The 16,720-nt window shown below is 48.9% G+C and overlaps 6 protein-coding genes across 6 annotated transcripts; 4 read left to right on the forward strand and 2 right to left on the reverse strand.

The window, feature by feature from the left end:
* The first annotated feature begins 279 nt into the window (after window positions 1-279).
* LY89DRAFT_321228 (uncharacterized protein) lies at window positions 280-5,754 on the forward strand. Its single transcript, XM_018206720.1, has 3 exons — window positions 280-1,346; window positions 1,394-1,898; window positions 1,956-5,754. The coding sequence occupies exons 1-3, from the start codon at window positions 480-482 to the stop codon at window positions 5,660-5,662; spliced, it is 5,079 nt and encodes a 1,692-aa protein (XP_018063528.1). The 5' UTR covers window positions 280-479; the 3' UTR covers window positions 5,663-5,754.
* A 597-nt stretch (window positions 5,755-6,351) lies between these two features.
* LY89DRAFT_741467 (uncharacterized protein) lies at window positions 6,352-6,840 on the forward strand (the record flags this gene model as incomplete). Its single annotated transcript, XM_018220711.1, has 1 exon — window positions 6,352-6,840. The coding sequence occupies one exon, from the start codon at window positions 6,352-6,354 to the stop codon at window positions 6,838-6,840; it is 489 nt and encodes a 162-aa protein (XP_018063529.1).
* A 448-nt stretch (window positions 6,841-7,288) lies between these two features.
* Window positions 7,289-8,163, forward strand: LY89DRAFT_724676 (uncharacterized protein; the record flags this gene model as incomplete). Its single annotated transcript, XM_018218920.1, has 1 exon — window positions 7,289-8,163. Exon 1 carries the CDS (start codon window positions 7,381-7,383, stop codon window positions 8,161-8,163), a length of 783 nt encoding a protein of 260 aa, XP_018063530.1. The 5' UTR covers window positions 7,289-7,380.
* A 941-nt stretch (window positions 8,164-9,104) lies between these two features.
* LY89DRAFT_658263 (uncharacterized protein) lies at window positions 9,105-10,271 on the reverse strand. Its single transcript, XM_018212470.1, has one exon. It carries the CDS (start codon window positions 9,964-9,966, stop codon window positions 9,229-9,231), a length of 738 nt encoding a protein of 245 aa, XP_018063531.1. The 5' UTR covers window positions 9,967-10,271; the 3' UTR covers window positions 9,105-9,228.
* A 156-nt stretch (window positions 10,272-10,427) lies between these two features.
* On the forward strand, window positions 10,428-12,118 carry LY89DRAFT_690683 (4-hydroxyphenylpyruvate dioxygenase). The gene has a single exon (XM_018216144.1). The coding sequence runs from the start codon at window positions 10,700-10,702 to the stop codon at window positions 11,957-11,959; it is 1,260 nt and encodes a 419-aa protein (XP_018063532.1). The 5' UTR covers window positions 10,428-10,699; the 3' UTR covers window positions 11,960-12,118.
* Window positions 12,119-13,086: 968 nt separating this feature from the next.
* LY89DRAFT_788564 (uncharacterized protein) lies at window positions 13,087-16,558 on the reverse strand. Its single transcript, XM_018223180.1, has 2 exons — window positions 16,247-16,558; window positions 13,087-16,144 (listed from the first exon to the last, which is right to left on the reverse strand). The coding sequence occupies exons 1-2, from the start codon at window positions 16,262-16,264 to the stop codon at window positions 13,535-13,537; spliced, it is 2,628 nt and encodes an 875-aa protein (XP_018063533.1). The 5' UTR covers window positions 16,265-16,558; the 3' UTR covers window positions 13,087-13,534.
* Between the last annotated feature and the right edge of the window lie 162 nt (window positions 16,559-16,720).

Below are 16,720 nucleotides of genomic sequence, written 5' to 3' on the forward strand. Positions count from 1 at the left end.
CAACAGCAGATCATCAACAACCAATCATTCACGGGCTCCGTCCGCCTTACTTTTCGCATTCAACTCGCCCCGTCTCTGAAGGACAAGCACAAAAGCGAGTACATAATACTGTCAGTACACCCCCCGAAGACCCATCTCTCTCCTCTTCCACTTCGTTCTTCCATATCTTGCTGCAGCGGCTGTCGCTGCCTCTGCTTCAATCTCTTTGCGATCTTGCAGCTTTCTGTCGCTAGCTGTATCGCAGATTCGCATGGGCATGACGCAGTGTCCCTTTCCTCTGCAGACTGTCGAGGCATTTCTGCCAGTCTGATCATCGCACAATATCTCCCATGGTTCGTTGTGTCTGGTCAGAGTTCTTCATACAATCGGATTGCGTTGTATCCTTTTTCTACTGTCTTTCTTTTCAGTTGGTGCCGAGGAATCTAATCTCTGTGACCATTACAAGCCTGTACAAGACTCTTTCATGAAGCAAGAAGAATATGGAGTCGCCAGGCAGCGAACTCTCCATGGACAGCACGGATTCGTCACCGGCGGACTCTACTTCTGCTGACTCCCCTCCTGCGCAGGCCATCTCGAGTATGAGTGAGGACCGGAATCCTCCAACCATGGACAGCACTACTATAATCGATAATGACGACTCAGCCTCAGACATATCTATGTCTACAGATTCGGACGATGAAGAAGAGGAAGAACAGGACAATGCGCCCTCCCAGGCGATTCAAGTTTCGACAGCTCCAGCATCTACGGTCTTGGAAAGCCCGGAAGTACCAGAAGAAACGTCCAAGAAGAGAAAGTTTTCCATTTCTGAAGATACTGCCAATGGTCTCCACAACATCCCTCGTTTAGAAGTACACAAGCGTCTCAGGGCCGATGGTGCGATCCAACGGCACCGGATGGCAGACAATCGTCTACGAAAGGACCGATCTCTCCTCCCACCTGAGATTTGGCATCATATATTTACTTTCTGCCCCCCAAGAGTTTTGGGTATTTTGTTGCAAGTCAACAAATCTTTCAATGCCTATCTTGATCCTTCTTCAGCTGGTCCATCACTTGAACCCCTTTCCGTCTCAATCACACAAATCCTGACGCCGGCTTCCATTTGGCGAGCCTCCAGAAGTCTCTACAATTTACCTAGTATGCCGAGTCCATTGTTAGGAATGTCCGAGTTGGATATGTGGAAGCTAGCATGTGGCTCTACATGCCAATCCTGTGACAAGAAGAGGCAGCCCAACTACTCGACCCCTATTGATCAATGGCATCTCGGCCCTGGTGAAAAAAGTGTCATCCCTATCTGGTCATTTGGAACCCGCTACTGTGGGCTCTGCTTACAGAAAGAATCTATGAAGGTAGGCGCAATCGGTTATTTGACTGTTCGGGGCTGATTGCGTTCTAGGAAATCGACCTCTTGCTCTCTTCGTCTATTCCCTCGCCGTTGTTGACTGCTCTGCCCTTCGTCTTCTTTACCAATGAGCTCAACGTTATCTCTCCATCTACGATAGAGAGTGGGCAGCCCCCGGCTGGTGTACTTGTTGCGAAGCACTTCTCCAAATCTCAAATCGAAGCGATAAAACTGAAATTTGAGGAGGTCAAAGCCTTGGGATTGGCCACAGCAGAGGAGTGGTTAAAAGGCTTGGATGGTCAAGGGCAGGAAAAGAAGAGCGATGCAGCTCGGTGGGAACGCTGGGAAGCTCAAGGAGGCCTCACTCGCATGCGCAACTTGGAAGCTATAGAGGCTGCGAGCAGACTTTTACGAACCGCATCAGCGAGGACAGCTGCAGCATCCTCCACAACTAATGGTAACTTTTCCGTGTACCAATCCAACGGCTCTTTGCCAAAGCCTCCTCACCTTCCAAATAATTCGACCCAACATCTCCCGATGGCAGTACACAGCATCATCGGTACGTACAACAGGTCGGACCTAATGGCAGGACATGCTAATCTGGTGACTTCTACAGCAAGTTCCGGCCCGCCCCGATTTGGGTCGCCAATACAGAATGGGTTTGCATCCTATACGTCTCGTCAACCTCAACTACCAAAACATGAAAGAACAAAGGAGGAGGTAGCCGAACTGAAATTGGCCCGAAAGGCAGAGATTGAACGACGATGCATGCTACTAAACTCGCCTATAACCCCTGCAGTTTTAGCTCACATGCCCTCATTTCAGGCCGCCATTCAGATCATCCAGCCCGTGACTGACTCTGCTTGGGAAGTATTGGAGCCAAGACTTCTTTCACAACGTGAGGAAGCCGAACAAAGAGAGAAAGACAGACTCGCTCAGACCCGAGTGGTTCAAGAGCAAGAGCGTCGCGTTCTAGACTCACAAGCCAGATCTGACTCCAAGGATCCCTTGGATCGGGAATGGGACGACTTTCAAGCCCCTCTGCGTGCTCGGATTGGTGGGTATGCCGATGAAATCATCCGTGATGGTTGGAATGGTGGCGAAAAGGTATCCTACGAGACGTCTCCACACTTTGCCGCCGATGTCTTGATCTATGTCCGGAAAAGATTCTATGCTGAGATTGCCAAAGACGAAGCAGCCATCCGTGCGACTGGAAGGGAACCAGAAGCAGACCCACCCAATGGCCCATACACCCGGAGACTTATTTTGGAGAACATGAAATGGGTTTTCGACACCAAAGTGAAGCCATACACTGAGCAATACCGTAAGGAACTCTTTCTTTGCAATGCTTGCGATTATGCATCCAAGTACTATGGCTTTGAGGGTGTTATCCAACACTTTGCTGCCAAGCATACGAGCGCCCTTAGTTCTGGAAGCGTGGTCGTTCATTGGAAATCGGAATGGCCTGAATATCCCCCCTTCAATCCGGATCCTTCCAGCAGTTCCATGAAGCCCTATTATCCAGCGGTGCCGTCTGTCAGTGTTCCATACTCAAGTGCACCACCGGCCATGCAGCCTAGTTATGGTTATGGTGGGTACCAGCCAGCACCTGTCTCTGCCCCAACACAAGTACACCCCGTGCAAAGCTACCAGGACAACTCGGGTTCTTATTACAACAATACGCAGTATGGAGACCAGTACTCTGCGCCTCAGAATGGATCCTATGCCCCCTCTCCAGTGTACCAAGAACCTTCCACGGGGTATCAGGCTTCGCAGTACTCTGTACCGCATCCACAAACTAACGGGTACAATGACGCTCCTCAAGGCTACCCGCAGCAGACTTACAGCGGTCAATACACATCGGGTAGTCAAGGGATGTATGCATCACCCCAGATTGCACCCCTGTATCCCACGACAGCCCCTGATGTGACAGCTCAGCAAGTACCATATGTTCCACCACCTAGTGAGTATGGTTCGTCATATAATCCGCCAACTACATACCCACCAGCAAACTATAACCAGCCTCCCCAAAGAACAGAGGAATACACAGCTAGACTCCAAGATCTGGTCAAAAATGCCCGTAACATTTGGAGCTCTATTGGTAGCCTAAAGGAAGTTCCAGGAAGCCTCAAGGTTTATACGATCATTTTTCACATTCTACAGAGATTTCGATCCACTTTCCAGGAAGATCCTTCGCTCTCCATATTGGTGGATGGTTTATCTAACAATAAGGACATGCGCCCAGTCAGGAACGTCAACGGCTTGGTCTGTAAAGCATGCAGCTTAGGTATGATTGGGTCTGTTCCAACTGCCCAGAAGAAGCATTTCTCTTTTCCTCAGCTTGTCAATCATTTCCATTCCGTCCACGAGCAAGGAGTACCGCATGACACACTTGGCCATATTCCGGATTGGACCAAGGATATGGTCGATCTCCCGGACATCTCCAAATTGTCATCTGTTGTCAATGCCCCCGGCATGGATGACCAAAAGCTGAGATTATTTACTGATGCCCTTCCTGAAATCATACCTGTTCCTGAACCGCGTATGGAGGAGCCACAAAACGGTTTCAATGGACATTATGAGGACAGAGCAGGACCAGCTTCTTACACCGAACTCGCCCCATCTCAAGACAATCACGAGAAATACTATGCTACCGCTGATAGAGGCAGGCCAACAGAGCCTGACAGTGTGCCAGAGGACACTGGGGAGTATGATCCACGCAATCCTGGGAACATGTCATTCGACCAACAACCCATCTACAAAGCTCCTCGGAGTAGTCGACCATCTGGAGAATTCACCAGGGACCATGAGCCTGTGCAACGATATCGTCGTTACGAGGACGAGCCGCGCAGAGAAGTCTACCAAAGTCATTCTGACCGCCAGTATGTTGAGCGGAGGCCGTCCTCCTCCTATGGTATCCCTGTTGCAGAATACGAACGGGTCCTTATTCGTGAGGAAGCTCCTATCTACCTGGACAGACAACCTCGTTACCATGACTCCGGCGAGGTTGAGTACCGAGTGAGACGCGAGCCTCCGATCATGAGATATGATGAAGTAGAGATGGCACCACCCGGAAGAGAATATAGAGTTGCGAATACTCAAGCATTCCAGTCCAACAGGGACGACATTCCATTAGCTGACGGACGGGCAAGCCATACACGTCCGGGAGAAGATGCTGCATCTCAGCAAAGCCGAATCATCGATGTAGTTGCCCAAATATCACAGCATGCACAACAAGCTCGCGAGAGACAGCCGGTTCGAGAAGAGCCTTTGGAAACCGGCTCGGAAGACGGTGAAGTTAGGGTCGAGAATGGCACCCGTCCAGCAGAAGCTCGCCCTACACCAACAGACGAAGCAACCAATGATGCCGAACGCTTCTTGAACAATTTCCGACCTGGTGAAAGCAACGAAGGCACGCCAAAGATTATTCCAGAGCCAGAACGCCGTAGAGATGATGAACCTCGACCTGCATGGGAAGCTGATCGGAATGGAAGCAGCAGAGCATATCAAGCTCCTTTGGAACCCCAGCGCCGGGGGCAAGAGTACGACGAAGAGGAACGATACGTCCCAGGCCGGCGACTAGTAAACCCTGCTGCTGAGGATGAGTACGGTATTCACGAACGAGCGCCTCTATCACGACCATCACGAACTTACGCATACGATGATCGGTATGTGAGCTCGGTCCCTGAGCAGGTACGAGATCGATCACCAGAATTGGTCGATCGTCGCTACAAGCTGAACAACGTTGTCTACCGCGATGAGAGACAAGGTAGCAGCAATGGCACTCATCGTACGCCTAGTAGATACGCTAGGTACGAAAGTGTCCGACTCGAGAACGACCGTGCTCGTTCGAGGTCACCAGTATACGTTAAGATGGGCCCCCAACCCGGACAATACCGGGAACGCTCCCAAGGAGCCGCTCCACCCCTCCGTCAAGAGCCTATCTATCGCGCGCGAACACCTCAGCAACAACAAGCTGGAGAGGAGATCGCTTACGAGAGACCGCCTCCTCCTCGACAAGAGTACTACCGCGTCTATGCCGATGAACGTGAACCTCGACCTCGTGCGCCTCAATACGCTGCTGCTGAACCTGCTTACGAATACGTCCGAGTTCAAGATCCACAAGGCGACTACATGATTCGTAGACCTGTTCGTCGAGAGCCTGAACCCGTTTATTATGAAGATGAGGTCTATGCTCGACAACCGGTGTACGAGAGTCGTCCTGCAAGAGCAGAGCCACAATATGAGGAATATGATCCCAGACAGCCAGCACCAGGTCCCGGCCCCGCTCCCGCGCCCGTTCGACAGGCCAGGTATCAGTGATGTTCGGGGTTCTCGATTTTTCATTTGTCCTCTTCACAAAAGCTCGCTTATTTCTTTTTACTTCTTGTATTGTACATTACGTGTGATATCACACCACCACACCAATATCTCTTTGTACAGAAATCAATCATCCATATCATTGTACAGAGTATAATTTTTAAGCGAGTTTTCAGTGTCGGCATGTATGAGCGTGGAGATTTGGCTTTGCTTTGCTTTCCCTATTTGGAGTGTGGGGGTGAGGTTGGAACGGCCACAGTACCCTAGACGGTCGAAGAAGGAGGAGGAGTCTCTTTACGTTGCTCTGCCTCTAAAGCAAATCAAAACTGAAATTGTAAATAGTCAAGTCAATGTGTTCCCCTGCTGAGAGCTTGGAATTGCTTCACTTCTTTATGCTAATGTGATAACACCACGATCAAAAATCGAAATTTGAGAAAGCATAAAGTCATTAAATGCCTAATTTGCTCGTAAACTTATACATCAACCAACGCTATGCAAACCAGACGTGATTGAGCATCCCGAGAAGGTGAGTGGAGCCCCGATCCGGGCAAGTGTGGCCTACGTAAAGTTCTGATCGCGTCACGTCAACCTCGAAATTCAAGCACTAGTAGAATCATCCATCATCATTGCTACCTGGAACCTACATGTATATACTGTGAATTTTATTTCTCCTCATATACGTCGACTCCGCCATGGTTTCCTCGAGCTCTGAGAGAAGATATGACATCATTCGCGATCAGCTCAACGCGTATGCCTTATTTCTCGCTGAAAATGATCTCAGTCAGTTTGATCTGGACGAGCTTTATACAATGTTGAGGAGTATTGATAGGTGGGGAAAACACCTTTATCGATTTTTCGGTCAATATTTATCTCCTCCAAAGAACAAGGTGGATTTCAGATACTGCCATGACGAGGAACGCGAGAGGGCACTACACTTGAAGTCGATACTGGACGGTCTACAAAGCTCCTTCCGGACGCACATCAATGCTGTATCGAGACCTTATCTCAGACCTCTGACGATTAGGGATATGCCGAACAAGATACTATCAAAGATCTTCGAGTGTGTGAAAGGCTCAAAGGCTTCTACGATAGTAATCAGTATGTTCCCTGTTGTTCTAGCGACATCCAGAACTTGCAGCTTGTATGTCAACGCTTCCACAACAACAGCTGTCACCTGTTAATGCACTCTGTCTGCGTGGAGATCTCCTCCCCATCTCTTGCCCGACTCGAGGAAATCTCCCAACATCGACTTATCAGGAAGAGTATAACACTTGTTATGCTGGACTTGCAGTATTATAACCCGGTGTTAGCCTCTGATACACGTATATTTGGAGAACATCATGTCTCTGAAATAGAATTAGAGATTAGATATTTCACCAACCCTGCGCGGATTCGACACATCGTGGAGCCCAGAGGGAATTATAAAGAGGCCGCGAGAACCATGCAGGCAATGATAGCATCTTGGCAATGCTATCTGGCTAATGCACCGGATCGTTACGAAAATCCCAAACTCTCACAGACTCATGTGCGGCTATTGCAAAAAGCTTACAAGAACTATTGTCGACGCCTATCAGACCAACAGAGATTATTGTTACAAGGTACTTTCAACAGAAAGGTCGCTCTTGCAATTGCCCGAATGCCCATCTCAAAAAAGCTGGGGTTCAATTGCGGTAGATCTTGGTGTATGCCCGAGTCCGTAATAAGCTTTTGTGAGCAGGCAAATGAACAGCAAAGCCCTCTTTCAACGGCTTGTTTCCCCGAGTGGTTGGGAAGAAGCAAGAAGCCTGAATATCGGTCACCCTCCAGCAGGTCTCTTTATCCACGGCCCGATCGCCGAGCTCGAAGTTGGGGTTTTTCTTGTCGATGTCAGAATTAAAACGCAGTCCCTGGATGATTACTCCGTTCTTTCCCCGGACAGCGACAGCCAACAACTCGCCGCAGCAATGCAACATCTAAAGTCCTTCGACTTCATAACTGATTGTGGACGTGAACATGCGCTCAGCACGGTCGAGATAGCGAAGCTTAGAGAGTTTTTCACAGCTATGTGCAGTTCTCGGCTGCTAGAAAATGTGAGGATCTGTCTTGAGGGCATGACGCCGCAAAACACGGGTAGCTTATGGTCTTGCATCCCCAATTTCAAATCGCCAAAGCTGAGAAAGCTCCGTTTGCAATCTATGGGACTCCATCTTACCGAATTAGCACCCTGGATTGACGAACTGCTGGTTTCATCGTCGCACCCAATGTTGTGGCTGAAAATGGAGCGATTCGGTCTTTTGAGCGGAAAATGGGCGGACGCGCTTGATGTCTTGAGAGAAAAGGCCGTGCTTATCATTGAGCTTGAACGTCCGTGGAATTTTGAGGATGGGATGACGGAGTCGTCTTGGCCAACCTGGCACGAAGTTTTCAAAAGACCAGCCCTCTCTGGCTTTTGCAAAGCTGACGATTATGTAAACGGATGGATCGATCAGAACCCTCTCAGAACGATTGAGTCAGATGGAGAGTGAAGAGGCAGTTTCATGAGTGCTACCAGACATAACGACAATTTACCGATCGCTGCTGTTGTCAGATCTTTTCTCAAGCACAGTATGACTTACGCCACCAAGCTCAATTCAATCACAGCATACCTTACTTCACCAGCCTCAATTCAACTCCTTACTAAGGAGAAACTGGACTAGATTGAATACCCAGTCAAAGGGTCGTTTGCGATTATGCTGGCTCTGGCTTCGAGGCGACACCCGATTAAACATTAGAAATCCTACAAGACTCTCAATCAATAGTCAAATCGAGACCATGCAGGCAAATTCAGACCCAACTCCAAGCTATTCAAAACTTGCTTGTAGCCTCTGGTCCACCCTTCCTCATACGACTGACTATTACTACAGTACAAGAGGGCAATATTGTAAGGTTCTATCTGGCAACGGGAAAGAAAGTGTGTTGTGTCTGCAACTTATATAACCTACCTACCTATCTTACCCACGGCCTCATACTGTTCTTACATCTCATTGCTACTTTCGCCCTTCCTTCCAACGTCTCTCTCATCTTTTGCCACTCGGGTTACTTGTCGAATTACTGTTTCCAGCCTTTTTGGCATATCGTTTTATACCAACGAGGTGAGAAGAAAAGAGCATGGAATTGATAGAAAGGTCTGGCCATCTTCTTGATCTTGAACCTCGCCCAATTGGCGAACTTGCAAGTACGGACCATACTCCTGTACTTTATTCAAGGATCATCTCTACCGCTCTACACATAGGCAACATAAGAGTCTGTTTTGCTATTGTCTCTGGAGGAAATGACTTCAACCTCATTTGCTTCTAAACTATTCCCGTGCACGATGGCATTCACTCATGTTTTTAGTGATCTTTTGTAGTCTCGCTTCACATCTCACTTCGAAAAAGGGGCAAATCACTAAACAGAGCTAAGTGTTGATTTTATAAGCTCAAGAAGTGTTTGCATAACGTCTAAGTGTTTATCAAACCACATTTCTGCATTAATACTTTCCAAAACTCCATGACGCCAAATCAACCAATCCTCATATCATCACACTCTCTCCAACCAATCCTCCCCTACTCCTAGCTAACACCACCAACATACTCCTCCCTCATCGCCCCCCTCACAATCTCCCCACACAACTTCGCCGTCGGATTCGCCAAAACAGCCATCTCCCTCGCAACCACATTCCCCAACCGACCCCCCATAACGAAATCCCTACTAGCAGCCTCTTCAAACTCGACTACACTCCACCCTTTTTCTTTCCCCTCTATCCGCAGCTCTGTTCCTTGCTGCGAGTACTGTTTCGCGGTTAAATGGAACAGAGCGCCACGCTGGGTGTATGCTTGTGCTAGGGTCTTGGCTGCTATGGGGGAGAGCGGGGAATAGGGGGTGAGGGGAGAGAGGAGACTGATGGCGAGGGTGAGGTCGGAGAGGATTGTTTGGGCTGCGGTGTTGAGTTCTGCTTCTGATGACGAGGTTTGAGAGGCGGTTTTTATTAATATCGTATCACCGTGTATCCGTCGGAGGACTTGAGCGCGATTGTTTCGCGCGCTGGCATAGTTTGGATAAGCTGTTATTAAGTCGTTGAGTTGGGAGAGTGCTGTTCGGTAGGCGTCGAGGGCGTCGTTGATTTGGATTTGAGAGATGATTTGCCGTTCGGTGGAAGTTATACGAGAATAGATGCTGGGATCGGGGTAATCGGGGTCTTTTGGGAGAGACGAAACGATTAGGAGGGAAGCTGAGGGCGAGGACTCTGGATCGGCGATCTTTTGGAGGATGGTGAGGTCGTGGGGAGTTAGGGTGGTGGAGGAGGCCATTGTTGGCGGAGCTGAAAACGTCGAGTTGAAGTAAAGGAATGTAACGATTGATAAGGTGGTGGGAGTTGAGACGAGGTGGATTGATCTTGTGAAGCCTTGGACAAGAGGTGGTGGAACAGAGATAGGTAATTTTTGGTGAAGCTTGAGATAGGTTTAGGAGAGTGACGCAAGGAGGTGAGAGGAAGAATGTGAGGAGACGGGAATTAATCGATTGAAAATTGAGAAAATACTATGTATGAAATATAAGCACTTGCTCAAATATACTTCACGGAATGGCAATCAATTGCCTCTTGCCTTACTTAAGCATATGACTGTCGATGTTCAGATGAGGTGGGCGGTCGAGGGGTAGCTGTTTCCATCTCGGTTACAGTCGGGACTCCCCAAAGCCGAGCGGGCAAGCTGCGAACATCACTTCCTTTCCGCACTTGTGGACTCTTGAACCTCAATCAGCACATGCACCACGCCAATCACGACCTGCTGCTTTGTGACAATCCGCAATCATTGAAGGCCTTTTCGTCAATCGAGCCTTCCTAGTCAGGATCCTGCTGATTTGTGAACCATGGGATATGTGAGGTAATCTATGCCGAGTTTGCCTTTGCTCTGCTTTCTTTGTTACATATAATCACTGCTGCGTCCGTCCATTCTTTCCATTCTCTCCAAGAACGAGTTCAGTGACTGCTTCTGGCCTACTTACTTCTTTCTTGTTTCTTACTTTGAGCTTCTCTTATCTGCCATGGCTCCGTCTGCGATTCCCCCGCCAGTCTTAACTCCCACATCTCTTAGCTTCCCCACATCTACTCATACCCCGGGTGCTGTGGATGGCACACCGAATTTCCATGGCTATGACCATATCACCTGGTATGTGGGCAATGCGAAGCAAGCAGCATCGTATTACACAACCCGTCTCGGTTTCCGCACAATAGCATACAGAGGTCTCGAGACCGGAAGTCGATATATTGCCTCTCACGTCGTTGGCAATAGCAATATCAGATTCGTTCTCACGTCGGCCGTCAAATCATATTCTGCCCTCGATGGCGACGAGCCCATAACATCCGAAGAACGAAGCTTATTGAAGGACATCTATGCACATTTGGAGAAACACGGTGATGCCGTCAAGGACGTTGCGTTCGAAGTAGACAATGTGGAGGGTGTATATCGACAAGCAGTTGAGCAAGGCGCTGTCTCTGTCCAATCACCACGAACACGATCAGACACAAATGGCTCAGTTACAAGCGCCATCATCCGTACATACGGCGATACAACACATACTCTAATCTCCCGAGACACATACAACGGCATCTTCCTCCCAGGCTACAAATCCATCCCCTCCTCCAAATTGGACCCTCTTCAACGCCTACTCCCCACCGTCACCCTCGAAGCCATCGACCACTGCGTCGGCAACCAAGACTGGGGCAAAATGGAAGAAGCCTGCGCCTACTACGAACGCTGCCTCTCCTTCCACCGCTTCTGGTCCGTCGACGACTCGCAAATCTCCACCGAATTCTCAGCCCTAAACTCCATCGTCATGGCATCCCCCAACAACGTCGTCAAGATGCCCATCAACGAGCCCGCTCCCGGAAAGAAGAAGTCCCAGATCGAAGAGTACGTCGACTTCTACGGCGGCGCAGGCGTGCAGCACATCGCGCTCCGCACAAACGATATCATCGCCGCGGTAACCAACATGCGGGCCCGCGGCGTGGAATTCATCTCGGTCCCAGAAACATATTATACCACCATGCGCCAGCGTCTCAAGACCGACAAGCGGAGCTGGAAGCTCCAGGAGGACTTCGACACGATCCAGAAACTGAATATCCTGATTGATTTCGACGAGGGCGGGTACCTGTTGCAGCTCTTTACGAAGCCGTTAATGGATCGGCCGACGGTGTTTATTGAGATTATCCAGCGGAACGAGTTTGATGGGTTTGGGGCGGGGAATTTTAAGAGTCTTTTTGAGGCTATCGAGAGGGAGCAGGCGGAGAGGGGGAATTTGTGATGAGATGAGAGAGATTGTTTGACTTTGCATAGCGGGTGTAAGTTTTTGTAATAAGCAATGGAATGGATGAGTTTTATGCCTTCTCATGTTTCGGGTGTTGTGTTGCTTCGAAGTGTCGTTCTTAATGAGGTGTTTAATAATGGACTGGACGAACCCTAATGATCGAATATTTGAATCTCCTACATCTCAAACTGATTTCTCAATCTCAAAAATGTATTTTCGTACGCCTGACCGCTCGCTCAAACTCGGAGAAACAGAAACTCAGACAACGCTACCGTCTTGTAGCATGAAGCTAACTAGACATGGATTCGCACCAGCAACAGCTGTTGCTTTTCAAAATAAAATAATTATTGCAACAATCCTCTCTCATAGCCAATTCCCTCCTGTCCTGCTATTTATTACTTAACAAAGCTCCACCCGAGGTCAAATAATCGGGCATCTCAGCTCTAAATCAAATCACCACCACCCTAACCCAATCCCTAACCTACCTTATCTCCTATTTTCATCATGTACCTGGCTACCTGATCTTCCAACTCCAAATCGAACTTGACATAATAGGTATATAGCGGGGTAAACCCTCATCCTTCATCCTTCATCTACGCCTTACCGTATGTAGTAATACACAAATACTCTAACCCTCCCTCAACGTAGTTATTATTTTTTCAATTTGTTTTTCCTTCGTGAAACGCAATATAAACTGACAGGACATACATACTTTTGTGTGCTTTTACACTTACTTGTGCACACCGAATCGAGACGACGAGAAAGATAAAGCCGCCCGCCCATCCCTATTCAGGGAAGCGAAACACTGGTAGATATGACTGGATTATACGTGGCACTAACTCTTAAATAGCATGGATTTGTTTTTTTACTATCCGTACCTACGGAAGAGGGAGGAGAGAGAAGTAGGTCGCTGCATGTATATCAGGAGTCCGCGTACACCGCGGGTTGCGCTCATCGCGCAGACAGCGCAAGTAGCGCAAATAGCGCAGATTATAGAAGCGGCCTTCCAATGGTACCTAGGCAGGTAGGAAAGAAAGGCAATATTTGTTCATAGGTAATATCACCACGAACACAAACACAAACACAAACACAAAGATATCACAATTGGCAGCATATCATCTTTCCTTTCTTGTATTTATTAATCTCTTCTCTATCTACGCCATGCAATTTAGGCTCTCGATCTTATCTCATGCGTACCTGAGGTATGCAATGCAAATGCTGAACTCGCTCGCTGAAATGCTGGAGAACAAGGGTATGCAAATGCAATCGTAGAAGGTCAAAAAAGAAATAAGCAACGGAATAAGTGCCTCTTCTCCTCTCTCTCTCTCTCTCTCTAGGAGTCAACATCGAATGCAGAATGCAGAAAGGTAAAAAGGCAAAAAGAAAAAGAAAAAGCTCCAAGCATGCATAAGGTCGTTACTCGTTACATAGCATTATGTCTCCCTTCCTTTCTGTTCATCCATCATCTTCCATCTCGTCATACTGCTTGATATACTTCGTTCGTTGGTGTGCAATTTCTGATCTGTCATCTCTCATCTCTCGTTTTCCAGTCTCATTGCCTTATTCAGTGATTCAAAAAACATCATCCGGCCACTCAAAACTCTTCTTCTCTCCTTCCGCAGCAGCAGCAACGATCGACTCCCTTTTCTTCTCTAAACGCTTACTCTCTCTCCTCTTGCTCCCCGCACTACCCGTCGACACCTTCGAGGTCGTAGAGACAGTGCTCCCCTTTCCCTTTCCTCGTGCGACAATAGCAGGAGTAAGGATCTGGGTTTGAGATTGGCTGATATCAATAACCTCCCCACTCGCCAACCGAACAATCTTCGGCATCGTCGGCATAGGCGGTACACCGCTATTTTCTGCTGAATGGGCGCTGTTTCCGAGATCTAGCTCTTGGCGCTGGAGAGAGGGTTTCTTGTACTCTAGCTCGGGGCCTACGCCCGTGAACGCAGATGAGGGGGGTGGGGACGCGGATTGCTGTCGAGTTGTAGGGAGAGGCGGGGGTCTTGATTTCGAGAGTCGGTTGGCAGGCGGTGGGCTCTTTACTGTAGATTTCAGGGAAGAGGTACGGGCTGGGTGTTTCTTGGAGGTTTGGGAATGGGGTTCGAAAGGAGGTGGTGGAGGGGCACGGGTTGGTGGAGCTTCCGTATTTGGGTCCTTGGCTTGGGTAGGAGAGACTTTCTGGAGTTTGCGGGGATATTGGAGGGTGATTTTGTGGGCTTGGCTTTGGTTACTCTTGGGGGTAGAAGTCTTGCTCGTTTGTTGTCTGCGGGGAGTAGATTTGGATTTCTTGACTTCGGATTCAGGGTCTGATTCCTCTGTGTCTCCGGGCTTATAGACGCCACCGTCATCAGCCTCGCCTTCGAATTTGCTCTTTCGCTTCTTGGACGGAGGGGAACGCTTGGTTCGTGGCTTGGGTGTCTTTTCTTGTTCTTCTTCAGGCTCTTCTCCAGTCTCTGGTTCCTGTTCCTCTTCTCCTGGCTCGAAATCAGCGTACTCGCTATCACCAGATTCGAACAATATAGTGCTAGGCTCGTAGATAGAGGTGACATTGGTCGCGGCGTCCGATTTGGTCGACTTCTTCACCCTAGCCGCCTTCTTGACCGTCGGAGTGGTGTCTTCGTCCTTCTCGGCTTCCACACTTCGCATTAAACGATTGCTAGAAGCGCTTCCTGGGCGTTGAAGCTGTCTACCAAGCCAAGCAGGAGATTGCTCACTCTTCAGCACAAACTTAGGCTTCTCATCACTCTGTTGTCGATGATTGACTGTGACAGCCATACCAATGCCGTTGCCTTCTTCCTCATCCTCTTCATCATTTTGGAGATAGCCAGCTAGAAGTCGTTCCGAAGGAAGAGAAGCCAGGGCACCTGGTACAAATGGCTTTCTAATAACCCTCTCCATAGGCGTATGATGCAGCGGCGGGACAGGAGGCGACATAGTATCATCAAGTACATGAGATCCTTGCGAAGAGAGCGAAACCTGCGATACCTCACCCGGAAGTGGTTCTCCCAAAGCATCAGATAACTGCTTCCTCGCAGCATTCAACTTGCCCTCCAAATCACTAACTCTCTTAACCAGCTTCTGTTGCTTCTGAAGGTCCTTCCGAGATGGGATTCGACGTGCTTGATGAGGTCCAGGCTCTGATAAGTTGGTAGTGCTATTGCTAGCAAACGTCTTCTTCAGATTCGATAGCGAGGGTTTCTTGAAGTGAAACGAAGACTTATTCGGCGACGAATGATTCGAATGAGCCTGCGAACCCGACATATGCGAAACAGGACTTCCCCCATAGACAGATTCCGAAAGCTTCGGCGCCTCCAGGAAAATACGTCCCTTCCTCTTCTCTTCGATTGACATACCCGTATTCCTCTTACTGGCCTCCTCAGTATCCCCAAACTCGACTCCAGAATCATGCTTGGCAGAACCAGGCTTCTGTTGCTCTCTCGACGCAGAACCAGGAAATACAACCGCCGAGTCCCGGAACTGTCCAGATTCCTTCAACTCCCTATAGATCCTCTCAGCCTTACTTTGTCTCTCCCGCAGGACCCGCATCTGCGCCGACTCCTCGTCCCCCGCATGCTGTTGCTGGCCCTTATTCCAGATCTTCCAATTACTCGGATTAAACGACGCCGCGATCGATTTCCCGAATCGGAATATCGAGTGGCGGCTCGTCTCAGAATGATCGGTTCCTGCAGCAGAAGCATTGCGTTTCGTGAACTTTCTGGGGCGAGCGAGTTTGCGGCCGCGGCTGGGTTCAATAGGATCGTATTCGGAGAGTAGCTCGTCATCGGGGTCAAGATAGGGCGTTGGTGGGATGGCAGAGATGCGGTCATTCATGCTACCCTCGACAAACTTAGATGGGCGCTGTTGCGAGACTGCTCTGCGGCGGTTGGAGGGAGAATTGGGGGCATTTCGTGTTCGGAGTGGGGGTCTGGCTGAGGCTGGACTGTTGGGACTGCTTGGGAGAGGCCAATCTGTGTTGCGGTGTCTCTTGTCTGAGTGACGCTCCTCGATCGGTTCTTCTTCATCGTATTGGGTGTAGTTATTGCCCTCGATCTGTCTGGATTCGCGATTGCTGAACAATCTCTTATCTCCTGCCTTTGGAGTCGTGTCATCCTGCTCTTCAATCTGTAGACTTTGTGCTTGTACGGTTGTGGGATTGGACCGCTCTCCAGCGCTGCTTTGCTATGGAGTATATCAGCTTCAGATCGCAGACGGGGAGCTGCATCAACGCAGCAACAAACGGAAAGGAATGCGATAGATATAACCAAGAATTGTGAAACTTACCTGGTAGGCGGAAAACATCTTTCCAAGTAATTTGCCTTCCTTTCCTACGGGAGTCTCAGAATCATCCGTGGGTTGTGCATTGATGATGTGATGTGATGTGATGTGGGCGGCAGATCTTAAGGTTTGTTTTGTTGATTGTTTATCGTCCAGGTCCCGAGGCAAAATAAAAAACTTCGGCTTCAGCCGCTCTCTTTCAAACCTGAGAAGAAGAGAATAAACTGGAAAGAAAGAGATCAAAAGAGCGATCTCGAGCAATTGAAGAATTTCGGAAATTTTCCAGGTGTTGACTGCCCTCCTTTTTCGTGCGTTGGCTGCAATGCGGGTTGTGAGACAATCTGACGGTGACGCGAGGAGCGCGTCAAAACTTAATTTTACGATCTCGCTTCTATTTTTGACGTCGAGGTAAACATGTGAACACGTGAAAGCGAGAAGAAATCCAATTCACCGCAGATCAACTGTATTCATTAGCTTCTC

The sequence above is a fragment of the Mollisia scopiformis genome (assembly GCF_001500285.1).
Source record: "Mollisia scopiformis unplaced genomic scaffold LY89scaffold_30, whole genome shotgun sequence".
Lineage (NCBI taxonomy): Eukaryota > Fungi > Ascomycota > Leotiomycetes > Helotiales > Mollisiaceae > Mollisia > Mollisia scopiformis.

What these genes read in the sequence shown, in the direction of transcription:
- LY89DRAFT_658263 (XM_018212470.1), bottom strand. Translation starts at nt 9,966, where the DNA reads ATGGCCTCCTCCACCACCCTAACTCCCCACGACCTCACCATCCTCCAA.
- LY89DRAFT_690683 (XM_018216144.1), top strand. Translation starts at nt 10,700, where the DNA reads ATGGCTCCGTCTGCGATTCCCCCGCCAGTCTTAACTCCCACATCTCTT.
- LY89DRAFT_321228 (XM_018206720.1), top strand. Translation starts at nt 480, where the DNA reads ATGGAGTCGCCAGGCAGCGAACTCTCCATGGACAGCACGGATTCGTCA. An exon ending in TACAGAAAGAATCTATGAAG is followed by an intron (nt 1,347 to 1,393) that starts GTAGGCGCAATC and finishes ATTGCGTTCTAG; the next exon opens with GAAATCGACCTCTTGCTCTC. An exon ending in GGCAGTACACAGCATCATCG is followed by an intron (nt 1,899 to 1,955) that starts GTACGTACAACA and finishes TGACTTCTACAG; the next exon opens with CAAGTTCCGGCCCGCCCCGA.